Here is a 16,209-nt window from a genome sequence, read left to right as displayed (position 1 = left end):
AATGATGGCTGCCTGTTTTTAGGGGGGGGGGTCTGAAGGATATAATGATGGCTGCCTGTTTTTTGGGGGGGGGGGGGGGTCTGAATGATATAATGATGGCTGCCTGTTTTTAGGGGGGGGGGTCTGAATGATATAATGATGGCTGCCTGTTTTGGGGGGGTCTGAACGATATAATGATGGCTGCCTGTTTTGGGGGGGTCTGAACGATATAATGATGGCTGCCCGTTTTGGGGGGGTCTGAAGTATATAATGATGGCTGCCTGTTTTTGGGGGGTCTGAAGAATATAATGATGGCTGCCTGTTTTGGGGGGGGGGGGTCTGAACGATATAATGATGGCTGCCTGTTTTGGGGGGGTCTGAACGATATAATGATGGCTGCCCGTTTTGGGGGGGTCTGAAGTATATAATGATGGCTGCCTGTTTTTGGGGGGTCTGAAGAATATAATGATGGCTGCCTGTTTTTGGGGGGCCTGAAGAATATAATGATGGCTGCCTGTTTTTGGGGGGTCTGAAGAATATAATGATGGCTGCCTGTTTTTGGGGGGTCTGAAGAATATAATGATGGCTGCCTGTTTTTGGGGGGTCTGAAGGATATAATGATGGCTGCCTGTTTTGGGGGGGGGGTCTGAACGATATAATGATGGCTGCCTGTTTTGGGGGGGGGTCTGAACGATATAATGATGGCTGCCTGTTTTGAGGGGTCCGAAGGATAATCTATTATCACAAATCTTCCCACCGGCAACTTTTGAAACTTTAATTTTAAGCCCTCCCTTATAACAGAATTTATCCATGGGCTGTTAGAGATTTTTTTTTGCCACCGACTTGAAAAGTGAGACAGACGACCGCCCACCGGAGGCCTGGCGTCATTGGGGCTGTTTTTTTGAGGCATCTGACCCGGAAAAGAAGAAACCCTTTTGACTTCTCAGCTGCTCCCGCAAACTGCCTAGATCTCCCTTTCCCCCTGAAACCTTCTCTATTAAACCTGGGACAGAAGGATTTTTTAGGGGCGGACGACTGGTGGACGGAAAGCCCTTTTTCCCCATCAGAGACCATTTCGAGTAGATCGTCAAGGACTGGGTCTAATAAAGTTCACCTTGACAGGGAATGGCGCAAAGCTCAGCTTTAGAGCATCCCCATTCCAGCTCTTTATCCAATTCTGCCCGTAGAGCTATCTGGTTAAAGCGGAAACTCTGGCAGATAACCTTAAAGAGTCCACCGAAGCATCGGCCAGGAAATCTAGAGCATTATAAAAAGTAGGGGTACCCCTTTAATGTGATCCTCCAGCTCCCCCATCCATGTCTTTAGGGATCCAGCCACTGAAGTGGCGGCGATTGCTGATTTAAAGGCCCCGCTGAGGCTTCCCAATTCTTTTTTTAAATAAATCCCAGCCCTTCTATCCATTGGGTCTTTAAGAGAACCCCTATCCTCAAAAGGAAGCGCAGCTTTTTTAGATATCTTGGCTACCGGGGCATCCAGTTTTGGGGCCCTGTCCCAAGAGGCAGACACTTCCTCGTCAAAGGAGTATTTACGTTTAACAGAGGAAGGAATAAAAAAAAGCTTCCTATCAGGTTTTTTCCCATTCTTTTGCAATGACTGCCTGAATATTTCTATGCACCTCAAAGACCTTTCTTCTCTTGGGGCCCAGACCCTCAGACAGAGTCCTGAACAGACTGTGGCGGCTTTTGGTCATCTAATCCCATAGTCGCTCTTACTAGTTTGACTAGAGAATGAATGTTATCTGCATGAAAGAGCAGCTTCCCTGCGGCTTCGTCATCAGGACTCGATGAAAGCCATTCTCCCTCTTCCTCCAATCCAGAAAGTACATCACTGTCACTAGAGGGGGGGGATTAGATGGAGAGGTACCAGGGCGGCTCTTTAGTAGACCGCTAACCGACTTCCTAACCTCCTCCTGGATCATCTGCTTGATGCTGCCCATCAGACGGGGCTTCCTCCTCCATTGACTTGCTCACACGCTTGGCAAGGGGGCTTTGCCCAAGCAGAGGGTAGCTTCTTTTTACATACAGCCCAACCCCTGTTCTTAGATCTGGAGACCTTTCTAGACTCCTTAGATACCTAAACACAGAAGATAACCCCCATGAGGAATCAGGAATATTGGGGTATCACCCCTTTTCCCCACCGTGGTACCGGCACGCTGAGACTGCTCCATGTCCAAATCGCTGTATTAGCCAGATGGAGAATCTGCCAGCTTCGTCACCCAGCATGGCAGTGAGCTGGCAGGGCTTTTCTCTTCCAGGCGCGCATACAGGCTTCCCCCACTTCCGGTCTTACAGCGCTCGCTTCCTCCTACTGCCACGGAAGTACCGGACATGCCATAACAGCCAGACGGCCCGGAAGGCAGAAGTCCTCCTGGACTGAGAAGGAGACGGAGTGGGGAGGAGAGACAGAGGCCCAGACTCTGCAGCGGCTCCTAAAGGAGGTGTACGCCGCCGGGTAAAGCCCTCCTAATACCAGCCTGCTGGAGATGTAAAGGAGGCCTTATATCCCATTTAAATTACAACAGATGTAAGACATTGGTGCAACGTGAGCGGAGCGGCTGGGACTGGATCCATACTGCCGCTCTACAGAATCATCATTTGAAAAAGCAGATTATTAGTGACGAGAAAAGGCAAGATGTGAAGCCCATGGCAAACTAACGTTTCATTCATATTTCTTCCATAATCACGCTGCTTCCCACTGAGTCAGTATCCGATTCCCAGGATTAATGATGGATATTAGAGGACGCCACCTGTTATCAGTGAGGTTTTGCTGTTCGGATGCCTTGTGTATCCAGAAAGCAGATCACAGCAGACTGAAAAGAGACGACTTCCTTCACTGATACTACTGGAGGTAACGTGCCAGCAGGGGGCAGCACTGTCCTTATGCCGTGTGTCCATACCAGTTGTTGTAGCTGCTGCAGGGTATATGCAGCCCGATTGGGATCTGCAGCTTATATAGCTGCACCCAGACCACACACAGTATAGATTATATAGCTGCACCCAGACCCCACAGTATAGATTATATAGCTGCACCCAGACCACACACAGTATAGATTATATAGCTGCACCCAGACCCCACAGTATAGATTATATAGCTGCACCCAGACCACAGCAAGTAATACGGGGTCTGTATAGACTGGGCTACTGGAAAACCGAAGGAAATGACCCATCAGCCAACATCTCCACTGTGAGAAACCGACATATGTACGAAAACCCTTATAGAAGAAAATATTCTCTACAGTGTGCGTGTATATATATATATATATATATATATATATTTTCTACTCACCGTCCAACAGCAATTCCCAGAAAACATCCGCCCACAATTGACCAGAAACCGATCCAGCCGGCATCCACCTGTAGAGAGAGGGCGACAGCCATTAGATACGAGATACGGCAGAAATATCCGAGCAATGCCCGGCGCATAGAGCAGCTGGGAGATCGGAAACTGCCCCTTTATACACAAATGTCCCAGGGGAAAAAAAAAAAGTCTAAAAACCATCAATTATAGGAGTTTTATCAGTAAAAGAAACCTCAGTCTCTGAAAATGTAGAGCGACATACCGGTATATATCTGTGTACGTCCAACTCTGATCAAGACGTATGGATTATTTATGGAATTATTCCGAATGAGCAAATGATTACCACCTTGTAAATATATTGCAGCATTATACCGCATTATGCTGTATTATACTCCAGAGCAGCACTCACTATTCTGCTGATGCAGTCACTGTGTATATACACATTACTTATCCTGTACTGATCCTGAGTTACATCCTGTATTATACTCCAGAGCTGCACTCACTATTCTGCTGGTGCAGTCACTGTGTACATACATTACTTATCCTGTACTGATCCTGAGTTCCATCCTGTATTATACTCCAGAGCTGCAATCACTATTCTGCTGGTGCAGTCACTGTGTACATACATTACTTATCCTGTACTGATCCTGAGTTCCATCCTGTATTATACCCCAGAGCTGCAATCACTATTCTGCTGGTGCAGTCACAGTGTACATACATTACATTACTTATCCTGTACTGATCCTGAGTTACATCCTGTATTATACTCCAGAGCTGCACTCCCTATTCTGCTGGTGCAGTCACTGTGTACATACATTACTTATCCTGTACTGATCCTGAGTTACATCCTGTATTATACTCTAGAGCTGCACTCACTATTCTGCTGGTGAAGTCACTGTGTACATACATTACTTATCCTCTACTGATCCTGAGTTACATCCTGTATTATACTCCAGAGCTGCACTCACTATTCTGCTGGTGCAGTCACTATGTACATACATTACTTATCCTGTACTGACCCTGAGTTACATCCTGTATTATACTCCAGAGCTGCACTCACTATTCTGCTGGTGCAGTCACTGTGTACATACATTACTTATCCTGTACTGATCCTGAGTTCCATCCTGTATTATACCCCAGAGCTGCAATCACTATTCTGCTGGTGCAGTCACAGTGTACATACATTACATTACTTATCCTGTACTGATCCTGAGTTACATCCTGTATTATACTCCAGAGCTGCACTCCCTATTCTGCTGGTGCAGTCACTGTGTACATACATTACTTATCCTGTACTGATCCTGAGTTACATCCTGTATTATACTCCAGAGCTGCACTCACTATTCTGCTGGTGCAGTCACTGTGTACCTACATTACTTATCCTGTACTGTTCCTGAGTTACATCCTTTATTATACTCTAGAGCTGCACTCACTATTCTGCTGGTGAAGTCACTGTGTACATACATTACTTATCCTCTACTGATCCTGAGTTACATCCTGTATTATACTCCAGAGCTGCACTCACTATTCTGCTGGTGCAGTCACTATGTACATACATTACTTATCCTGTACTGACCCTGAGTTACATCCTGTATTATACTCCAGAGCTGCACTCACTATTCTGCTGGTGCAGTCACTGTGTACATACATTACTTATCCCGTTACTCATCCGCGCTCAGCTCTATGTCCAGACTAGAGAAATCTCTCCATCACATTGCAGCCTCACAGATAATTTACCTGATTTACATGTATTGGGGTTAGAATCAGATCTAAAACTCCCGACCAGCCGGAGTAGAATCCCAGAGGGACGGCATAGGCGAAAACGATCATCAGAAAGCGACCGTTACTGGAGGGGACAAAAAGGAGGACGGTTAGACTGTGGAGGAAGAGGATGAAGGTCGGCCACGTCTCAGGGCGCAGAATGCTATGCAATAACTGCAACTATGAAATTGAGAATCTGTAACGTAAAATGTCAAAAAATAAAACTCCCAGACCGTAACGCCATTACTGCAGAAAACCCAACAAACGTCAGATCTACGGAGATAAAGTCACGGCTCAGCGCCATCAGCGTTACATCCAGGGACACGAGCCTGGCGGGCACAGGCATTACGGGCACGCACTGCGGTGACCCCCAGAAGCCGAGGCCCTGTGGGGGTGAATGCTGATACCTTCATGCAGCTATCGGCCACAGTGGGTGAACGGGGATTCGCTGTATGCGGCTGCGGCGATGGCGACTTAGATTTTTAGGATTTTATTCAGAGTGCTGGCGCTGAACAAGTGTCCACACCCTTACAGCCAGGGGAGCGGCAATAAGACGGCCCTTCCTCTGTAACGCACAGAGCTCGGCGGGAATCTGACAACCGTGTTCCCGCACTTCATGCAGGTGACAAGGGCAAATAATGGAGGAGGCCTTCCCTTCAATCTGCACTACAGGCTGGGGGCCACACAGAGGCAGTGCTGCAGCCACGTGCGGCCCCTCTATTAGACATGCAGGTATAAGGTAGACAGGCCTCTACTAATCAAAGCAGTCACCCGTCGCCCCGGCACTCAGGAGAGAGCAGCGACAGCCGGCATTGTACTCCACCGCTGCCGAGGCGACAGGTGCTCTTTACGTGACACGTTATTTGCAGCAGCCGCCGTGGATTCCGAGGCTGCACGTCAGAATAACAGGGAATAAGTCACTCTCACTTGTCTGAATTCTGCTGCATTTACCGCCGGGAAGCTGTTAAGTCTCAATTAAATTAATCCCGTGTGTCATTTACAGGAATGGATTTCATTTGCTTCTATGTATTAACAAAGTACTGCGGCTCCAGAAACAACTGCAGGCGGAGTCATTCATCTCCGTGTGTGCGAGGGCCCCGCGTCAGCGGCCGCATTTATCAAACCCCAGGGAGGTTTAATCTGCGCCTCCTGCCTCTATAAACACATATTCCAAACCAGTGCCTGACTCTGCGCTAAGTAAGCAACTGCTGCCAGCACAAGTCACTGGAATTAATACTCCGGGGGGCACCATGCTATCCATTAAGTACTCCGGAACACAAGAGTATCTGAAGGAATGGCTCCTGCCCTCAACCATATGGAGAATACACGGGACATTACAGGAAAGGAGGCCGTGCACAGCGAGAAGACAGAACGGACAATCCTCTGTCAGCTCAGCAGCCTGGACTCCAGACCGATACATTGTAACAAACCCTCAGGACGAGAAACGTGTTCTGCTGCATTTAGCAGGATGGTCTGTACTCTGCTACAGTTGTATCCAGCTTAAAGTCTATGCAAGGGTTCAACTCTCAGATGAACACAGTATTGTTTCCATTCACAGCAAGCAGAGATCTTAAAATTGACAAGTCTAAACACAAATGGAGGAATCTATTAAGGCCTATGCGCCACTTTTCTAACAAAGTCAAAATTAGCAGACGGGGCAGAGACTCCTCAACCCCAAAGATTCACAATAACTTACGCTGGGGGTGAATTATCTGAAACGGACAACAGCCGGCAGCGGGCACAGATTCCAGTTTGTGATGAAACAAATTAAGAGGCTTGGACCTTGTAATAAATGTGCCGCATCATACTCCCACAAACCTGAGCCAAGACCGCCATATGGAATACCAGTCTAGGCAAATCACACGTTGTAGCCGTCAGAGAGCCTTCTGAGCAGATCTCACAAAGCAGCAGACTAAGGCTCCATTCACACGGCCGCAATTTCGTTCTACATTTTGCGATGTGCTGCCCAGACACGGAATTGCGGATCCGCACTTCCATTCCGCAAAAGATAGAAAATGCCATATTCTATTAGTGCCAGCAATGTGCGGTCCGCAAAACACGTTGCGGACGTGTGAATGGAGCCTAAGGCCGTGTTCACACCATGTTGTGTCCTACGTACAGTTGCAAGAAAAAGTATGTGAACCCTTTGGAAGGAGATGGATTTCTGCACAAATTGGTCATAAATGTGATCTGATCTTCATCTAAGTCACAACAATAGACAATCACAGTCTGCTTAAACCAATAACACACAAAGAGTTAAATGTTACCATGTTTTTATTGGACACACCATGTAAACATTCACAGTGCAGGTGGAGAAAGTATGTGAACCCCTAGACTAATGACATCTCCAAGAGCTAATTGGAGTGAGGTGTCTGCCAACTGGAGTCCAATCAATGAGATGAGATTGGAGGTGTTGGTTACAGCTGCCCTGCCCTATAAAAAACACACACCAGTTCTGGGTTTGCTTTTCACAAGAAGCATTGCCTGATGTGAATGATGCCTCGCACAAAAGAGCTCTCAGAAGACCTACGATTAAGAATTGTTGACTTGCATAAAGCTGGAAAGGGTTATAAAAGTATCTCGAAAAGCCTTGCTGTTCATCAGTCCACGGTAAGACACATTGTCTATAAATGGAGAAAGTTCAGCACTGCTGCTACTCTCCCTAGGAGTGGCCGTCCTGTAAAGATGACTGCAAGAGCACAGCGCAGACTGCTCAATGAGGTGGAGAAGAATCCTAGAGTGTCAGCTAAAGACTTACAGAAGTCTCTGGCATATGGTAACATCCCTGTTAGCGAATCTACGATACGTAAAACACTAAACAAGAATGGATTTCATGGGAGGACACCACAGAGGAAGCCACTGCTGTCCAAAAAAACATTGCTGCACGTTTACAGTTTGGACAAGAGCCCCTGGACGTTCCACAGCAGTACTGGCAAAATATTCTGTGGACAGAGGAAACCAAAGTGGAGTTGTTTGGAAGAAACACACAACACTATGTGTGGAGAAAAAGAGGCACAGCACACCAACCTCAAAACCTCATCCCAACTGTGAAGTATGGTGGTGGGGGCATCATGGTTTGGGGCTGCTTTGCTGCGTCAGGGCCTGGACGGATTGCTATCATCGAAGGAAAAATGAATTCCCAAGTTTATCAAGACATTTTGCAGGAGAACTTAAGGCCATCTGTCCACCAGCTGAAGCTCAACAGAAGATGGGTGTTGCAACAGGACAACGACCCAAAGCATAGAAGTAAATCAACAACAGAATGGCTCAAACAGAAGAAAATCCGCCTTCTGGAGTGGCCCAGTCAGAGTCCTGACCTCAACCAGATGGAGATGCTGTGGCATGACCTCAAGAAAGCGATTCACACCAGACATCCCAAGAATATTGCTGAACTGAAACAGTTCTGTAAAGAGGAATGGTGAAGAATTACTCCTGACCGTTGTGTCTGATCTGCAACTACAGGAGACGTTTGGTGGAAGTTATTGCTGCCAAAGGAGGTTCAACCAGTTATTAAATCCAAGGGTTCACATACTTTTTCCACCTGCACTATGAATGTTTACATGGTGTGTTCAATAAAAACATGGTAACATTTAACTCTTTGTGTGTTATTAGTTTAAGCCGACTGTGATTGTCTATTGTTGTGACTTAGATGAAGATCAGATCACATTTTATGACCAATTTGTTCAGAAATCCAGATCATTCCAAAGGGTTCACATACTTTTTCTTGCGACTGTATACTGTCTACAGATGACTCCAATGGATGACGTACAGGGGCATCTCTCACCACAGGTTTCCATTGCAAAAAGTAAATAAAAACACACCACATAGGTTACCGTATCCGCCTACTGAACTCTGCAGGATGGAAACGCGTAGTGTAAGTGTAGTGAGCAGCCCCTAACGCTGGGTTCACACCTGAGCGTACTCTGTATGCGCTTTTTACAGGCGTTTATCGGGCGTTTACATACGCGCGATGAAACAAGCAAACGCCCATCGTAGCGCGTTCCCGCTAATGTCTATGTGCGGGAATGCGCGACAATACGCCCCAAAGAAGCTCCTGTACTTCTTGGGGCGTAGGGCGTTTTACAGCGCGTTCGTACGCGCCGTAAAACGCTCAGGTGTGAACCCAGCCTTATAGTTCTACTCAACTGTATGAGCGCTCACTGTGAAACATGGCTGCCTGCTGTGCATGCAGACGCCACCGCCCAGAGGGTCTCAGATGAGTTTTTTATTGCTTCCATCAGCCAAAGGGCACAACATTTTTGCAGCCATTTCAGTGAAGAGAACGGATCTGCCCGTCACCTGTGCCACTATACGGCGAGTCTGTGCACCAGCTCCAAAGGCCGGGGGGGGGGGAGGGGGGGGGTGGACACTTGGACACTTCACTTCTACCACAATAATAAGTCACCGATGAACAGCTCTATGTGACGTCTGTACAGAACTCACCTCAGCAGCCTTCCGATACTGCTCCGGTAGCTGAGCCTGCGGCTAGCGGCTGCCACACTGGGGGGCACCGGGGGTCGGGCAGGGAAATAAGCCAGAACAGCCGCAAAGAGCACGGTGATGATCCCAAACTCTGCAAACACAAAGAACCATCAACAAAGGCTCAAATCCATTAAATAAACCCAGAGCATCCCCACTGTACCCCAAAAAGTGCGAGACTTTCTCCGCAAGTGTTAAAAATTCTACCACTTCTCAGCTTTTTTATGAAAGCTGGGTGACAAACCAGTATGGCCACCATTACAGCTTCCACGCTGCACGACTGAAAGGAAAATCTGCTAATCAATGCAGTAACCATATACACTCAGGAACACAGTCCAACATGTACTTACCCGCATACATCACTGCCTCGATCCGGTCCTGGATGGTCTCTACGTGTTCTTGTGTCAGGAGGCTGCTGGACGTGTCGTTCGGAGCAGGAACAATTAAAGGTCCAATTAAAAATGCACAAGCTGCTCCCAAGTAGTTCAGCATGGAAGCAATGGCAGTGGCTGTAGCGCGCTCATTTGGGGAGAACCACGTTGAGGAAAGAAATGGACCACCGTTCATGGCAGTGGGTCCTGCAAATCCATTCAGGAGCTGACCTCCATGTATGAAGCTGGAAATACAAAACAATCATTATTATATGTACTATATACACACAGACCGCAAGATGAACGCTGCAAGGGCAGCAAACCGGAAATCCCATATTGAACTAAACCACATTACTTATCCTGTACCGATCCTCAGTTACATCCTGTATTATACTCCAGAGCTGCACTCACTATTCTGCTGGTGCAGTCACTGTGTACATACATTACTTATCCTGTACTGATCCCCAGTTACATCCTGTATTATACTCCAGAGCTGCACTCACTATTCTGCTGGTGCAGTCACTGTGTACATACATTACTTATCCTGTACTGATCCTGAGTTATATCCTGTATTATACTCCAGAGCTGCACTCACTATTCTGCTGGTGCAGTCACTGTGTACATACATTACTTATCCTGTACTGATCCTGAGTTACATCCTGTATTATACTCCAGAGCTGCACTCACTATTCTGCTGGTGGAGTCACTGTGTACATACATTACTTATCCTGTACTGATCCTGAGTTATATCCTGTATTATACTCCAGAGCTGCACTCACTATTCTGCTGGTGCAGTCACTGTGTACATACATTACTTATCCTGTACTGATCCTCAGTTATATCCTGTATTATCCTCCAGAGCTGCACTCACTATTCTATTCACCATTAGCAGACCCCTCTCTGATGTTCTCCTGTTACGGGACAGAGCTGAGGACGCAGGTTACACTTGTCAGTAACAGGATGCTCATTACTCCCCCGATCCTGGCTCCTCCAGTAATGTAATGAGGCACTCGGGAACATGGCGTCTCACATATAAAAAGGTAACTTACATTCTTCTCAACCCCAAGTCTGACACTGGGACGCACCGCAGACCTGCGCCGAGCACCATGAGCAGCAACGTGAGGAGGACGGTCACGCGGAGACCTGGGGACAGAAGACGCAGGTAATGAGATCGGCCGCGAGAGCCGGACATGCAGTAACAGCAATTAAGTCAATGAAACAGGCTGCATAAAACTGACGGGAAGTGTGACCAGGAGTAATAAGTGAGGACATGGGCACCGCAGCACGGCCGGTCGGCTGAGGACAGCGCCGTCAGGTCACGCCCACATTGTGAGGCCGCCCGCTCTCGCACACAATAGTTCCTGCTCTTGGTGATGAAGGGAAGGTCTCCGCTCTTACCACCATCTATGGCTGACCCGTCAGTAAAGTGTACACAGCCCCGCTGCAAATGAGGAGCCACGGTCAAAAACCACAGCATTCCTGTGCAGAGTTCTGCGGGAAACCCATTAGCACCCAGGACGTCGCCAGCCAGACAGCAGAAACCAGTATAAATGCAGGAGTGTGAACTGGTACCAGATGTAGGAGGCGGCCAGCAGATGTAGTCACCTCTATCATTCATACAGTCATCGGCTGAACCTGTCAACCATCTATGGTATATGGGGGCCTCCCGACTCTCCATGGCAGATGTAGGGGGAGAGAAGGACCGGCCAAGTGGATTCCCTGCTTCTTTTGTTCCTGGGAGATAAGCCTAATTTCCCCTACGGAGAAGACATGCATGCTTGGCAGCGCCCAGAGTGCACGCATACAGGGGGAGGTCAGAAGGAGCAGCTGTCAGCCGACACCTACCTAATGTGACCAGCCTTTGGGTGCCCGTGGGGTTGTCACCTTCCGCACACAGACTGGCATGTAGATCTGCACCACACGTTTTATGCCACTTGTAGGGTGACCATGGTAGGACTTGCCTCCCCCCAGCCCCATAAACCTGCAGTGGAGGGAGTTTTCGGAACGCATTCACACGTAGCGGGAAAACCCCCCATGGGTTCTGCGTTTTCAGGTTCGCAGCGCGACACACCAGAACCTGGACGCTGTGGCGAGATGACGCACGTTGTCTTACTGACTGATGTGACTGCTCCAGGGCCGGGTGCAGATGGGGGGGTATAGGGCTCAGCCTCCTCACCCCCACGCGTTCCACACCAATTACGGTCACGACACCTGCTGCAGTCTCTTACATTAGGGGAGATTTCTGCAGGACGCCCCACCGACCGTGTAATAAAAATGGGGCACGGCCTCACAACTCCGACATGACACATTATAGGAGGCAGGACCGAGGAGTTGGCAGCAGGATAGGGGCCACCTGACAACTCCTGCACACACCAAGGGGTGTCAGATGTCAGCACCTAGCATTATGGGACATCATCCTGTAAACACGCAGCGTGCGCCAAGTGAGCGAACATTCGTGAGAAATCTATGGGGACACTTGTGATGTCACATGACACGAGGGGCGCAGCAGCTGTGACAGCCGACACCCGTCAATCAGACCCGACCGATGAAAACAAGTGTCAATGCACGGGAGGAACGGGGGGGTCCCCGACAGCAACGCGTGGATTCCGGGGGCGACACCTGCTCTCCGGCCCCTTGACCAGTGCGCACAGGCGTCTACAGCGGCTTCACCGCGAGTCCCCGGCTGACTTGCTTCTCGCTGTCACATTAGTGCCGGGGCGGGTGACAGCTCTCACCGCCTCAGATCCGAGATGTCACCGCAGTAACAGGCTGTCAAAAGTGCGACTGCTCGGGAGCAGCAGGAGAGACAGCTCTAATTATCCGACCGGTGCAAAACCCAACATGACGGAGGCTAAATATATTCACGAGCAATTACACAGACAAACGTGACAACAGCAGCAACACTTAAAGGAGAACTCCGCTGCATCCAGCACTGCACTCTGGGAGATCCAGTTTAAAAGTTATTCATCTCTGAACCACCGACGAGCGCCTGCGCAGGGTCCAATCGAGTGGATGACCCCCAGCTGTAAACAGACTGACCTCTACACACAAGAAGCTGCACGTGTGACCCCCACCCCCACCCTACACCATCCCCCCCATCATCCAGTGCCCTCTTACACAATGGACAAAGGTTCTCTGTACACAAAAACCCTCACATCGCCCAATGTAAACGCACTACACGACTATATACATATGACTACAAGACACACAAACCACAGAAAACAACACACATCGTCCAATAGAAAGCTGAACACAATATGGCGAGAAGTACAGGGCCTCCACATCTTCATACAGTGTCACTGCAGCAGGTGTATAACATCCAGCCTCTAGCCGTGCAGTCTACCATTACCACAGTGTATAACATCCAGCCTCTAGCCGTGCAGTCTACCATTACCACAGTGTATAACATCCAGCCTCTAGCCGTGCAGTCTACCATTACCACAGTGTATAACATCCAGCCTCTAGCCGTGCAGCCTACCATTACCACAGTGTATAACATCCAGCCTCTAGCCGTGCAGTCTACCATTACCACAGTGTATAACATCCAGCCTCTAGGCATGCAGTCTGCCATTACCACAGTGTATAACATCCAGCCTCTAGCCGTGCAGTCTACCATTACCACAGTGTATAACATCCAGCCTCTAGCCGTGCAGTCTACCATTACCACAGTGTATAACATCCAGCCTCTAGCCGTGCAGTCTACCATTACCACAGTGTATAACATCCAGCCTCTAGGCATGCAGTCTGCCATTACCACAGTGTATAACATCCAGCCTCTAGCCGTGCAGTCTACCATTACCACAGTGTATAACATCCAGCCTCTAGCCGTGCAGTCTGCCATTACCATAGTGTATAACATCCAGCCTCTAGCCGTGCAGTCTACCATTACCACAGTGTATAACATCCAGCCTCTAGCCGTGCAGTCTGCCATTACCACAGTGTATAACATCCAGCCTCTAGCCGTGCAGTCTGCTATTACCACAGTGTATAACATCCAGCCTCTAGGTGTGCAGTCTACCATTACCACAGTGTATAACATCCAGCCTCTAGCCGTGCAGTCTGCCATTGCCACAGGGGTATAACATCCAGCCTCTAACCGTGCAGTCTGCCATTACCACAGTGTATAACATCCAGCCTCTAGCCATGCAGTCTACCATTACCACAGTGTATAACATCCAGCCTCTAGCCGTGCAGTCTGCCATTACCACAGTGTATAACATCCAGCCTCTAGGCATGCAGTCTGCCATTACCACAGTGTATAACATCCAGCCTCTAGCCGTGCAGTCTACCATTACCACAGTGTATAACATCCAGCCTCTAGCCGTGCAGTCTGCCATTACCACAGTGTATAACATCCAGCCTCTAGCCGTGCAGTCTGCTATTACCACAGTGTATAACATCCAGCCTCTAGGTGTGCAGTCTGCCATTACCACAGTGTATAACATCCAGCCTCTAGCCGTGCAGTCTGCCATTGCCACAGGTGTATAACATCCAGCCTCTAACCGTGCAGTCTGCCATTACCACAGTGTATAACATCCAGCCTCTAGCCATGCAGCCTACCATTACCACAGTGTATAACATCCAGCCTCTAGCCGTGCAGTCTACCATTACCACAGTGTATAACATCCAGCCTCTAGCCATGCAGCCTACCATTACCACAGTGTATAACATCCAGCCTCTAGCCGTGCAGCCTACCATTACCACAGTGTATAACATCCAGCCTCTAGCCGTGCAGCCTACCATTACCACAGGTGTATAACATCCAGCCTCTAGCCATGCAGTCTACCATTACCACAGTGTATAAACATCCAGCCTCTAGCCCTGCAGTCTACTATTACCACAGTGTATAACATCCAGCCCCTTAATATACGGGTGTAGTGGGGGGGTGTCGGGTAATATACGGGTGTAGTGGGGGGGGGGGTCGGGTAATATACGGGTGTAGTGGGGGGGGGGGTCGGGTAATATACGGGTGTAGTGGGGGGGGGGGGCGGGTAATATACGGGTGTAGTGTAATATACGGGTGTAGTGGGGGGGGGTGTCGGGTAATATACGGGTGTAGTGGGGGGGGGGGGTGTAGTGTAATATACGGGTGTAGTGGGGGGGGTGTAGTGTAATATAGGGGTGTAGTGGGGGGGGGGGGTTTCGGGTAATATACGGGTGTAGTGGGGGGGGGGGGTAGTGTAATATACGGGTGTAGTGGGGGGGGGGGGGGTAATATATGGATCACTCACCCCGGGTGTCCATCAGCCACATGAAGAGGAAGCAGGGCAGGAAGCCGATGGGCCCCCACAGGACGAGCAGGGTGATGTCCAGGCTGGAGAAGCGGTAGGCCGAGCGGGCCGAGTTCTGGATGGGCCCCCAGTTGTTCCACACCAGGCCCTGCATGAAGCCGATGAGGGAGAAGAGCAGCAGCACGAGCCAGCGCCGCCCGAACACCCGCGGAGCCCGGGACCCGGCCAGCAGCGGCCGCCTCTCCTCCGACCGGCTCCACTCCAGCCCCATAGCCGCTCCTGCCCGGTCTCCCCGAACAGCGGAAGTGCCGGTCACACGGTCAAAACATCCGGTGACGAAGGGAGACCACGCCCCTCCACGACTCCACCCACGCTAGCCACGCCCACACCAGCTGTTAACTGGTTTGTCTGTCAAAAGCTGATGGTAGAGTCCCCTCCCCTTTCTTACTGGTTGTCACTGCTCCGCCCCTCACACTCCAGTCCACAGCACAAGGATTGGCTTGGCAGTTATGGGGTGTCTGTGGTCGGAGGCGGTTATGGGGTGTCTGTGGTCGGAGGCGGTTATGGGGTGTCTGTGGTTGGAGGCAGTAGTTATTGGGGGGTCTATGGTCGGAGGCGGTTATGGGGCGTCTGTGGTCGGAGGCAGTAGTTATTGGGGTGTCTGTGGTCGGAGGCGGTTATGGGGTGTCTGTGGTCGGAGGCGGTTATGGGGCGTCTGTGGTCGGAGGCGGTTATGGGGCGTCTGTGGTCGGAGGCGGTTATGGGGCGTCTGTGGTCGGAGGCGGTTATGGGGTGTCTGTGGTCGGAGGCGGTTATGGGGTGTCTGTGGTCGGAGGCGGTTATGGGGCGTCTGTGGTCGGAGGCGGTTATGGGGCGTCTGTGGTCGGAGGCGGTTATGGGGCGTCTGTGGTCGGAGGCAGTAGTTATTGGGGTGTCTGTGGTCGGAGGCGGTTATGGGGTGTCTGTGGTCGGAGGCGGTTATGGGGTGTCTGTGGTCGGAGGCGGTTATGGGGCGTCTGTGGTCGGAGGCGGTTATGGGGCGTCTGTGGTCGGAGGCGGTTATGGGGCGT

At 49.8% G+C, this 16,209-nt stretch overlaps 1 protein-coding gene across 2 annotated transcripts in view; it reads right to left on the bottom strand.

The window, feature by feature from the left end:
- The window catches only part of SLC49A4 (solute carrier family 49 member 4), a 39,895-nt gene extending 24,485 nt beyond the window's left edge, over nt 1-15,410 (bottom strand). For both annotated transcript variants that reach the window (XM_040439841.1, XM_040439842.1), the window contains exons 1-6: nt 15,140-15,410; nt 10,958-11,051; nt 9,888-10,153; nt 9,502-9,631; nt 5,035-5,143; nt 3,286-3,353 (exon numbers count right to left, since the gene is read on the bottom strand). In XM_040439841.1, the coding sequence (XP_040295775.1) occupies nt 3,286-3,353; nt 5,035-5,143; nt 9,502-9,631; nt 9,888-10,153; nt 10,958-11,051; nt 15,140-15,410 (938 nt within the window). The remainder of the gene's footprint in view (nt 1-3,285; nt 3,354-5,034; nt 5,144-9,501; nt 9,632-9,887; nt 10,154-10,957; nt 11,052-15,139) is intronic.
- Nucleotides 15,411-16,209: the final 799 nt, after the last annotated feature.

This window comes from Bufo bufo, chromosome 7 (assembly GCF_905171765.1).
Source record: "Bufo bufo chromosome 7, aBufBuf1.1, whole genome shotgun sequence".
Classification (NCBI taxonomy): Eukaryota; Metazoa; Chordata; class Amphibia; order Anura; family Bufonidae; genus Bufo; species Bufo bufo.
The sequence above is the reverse complement of the archived record's forward strand: the minus strand, read 5'-3'. Positions and strand labels throughout refer to the sequence as shown.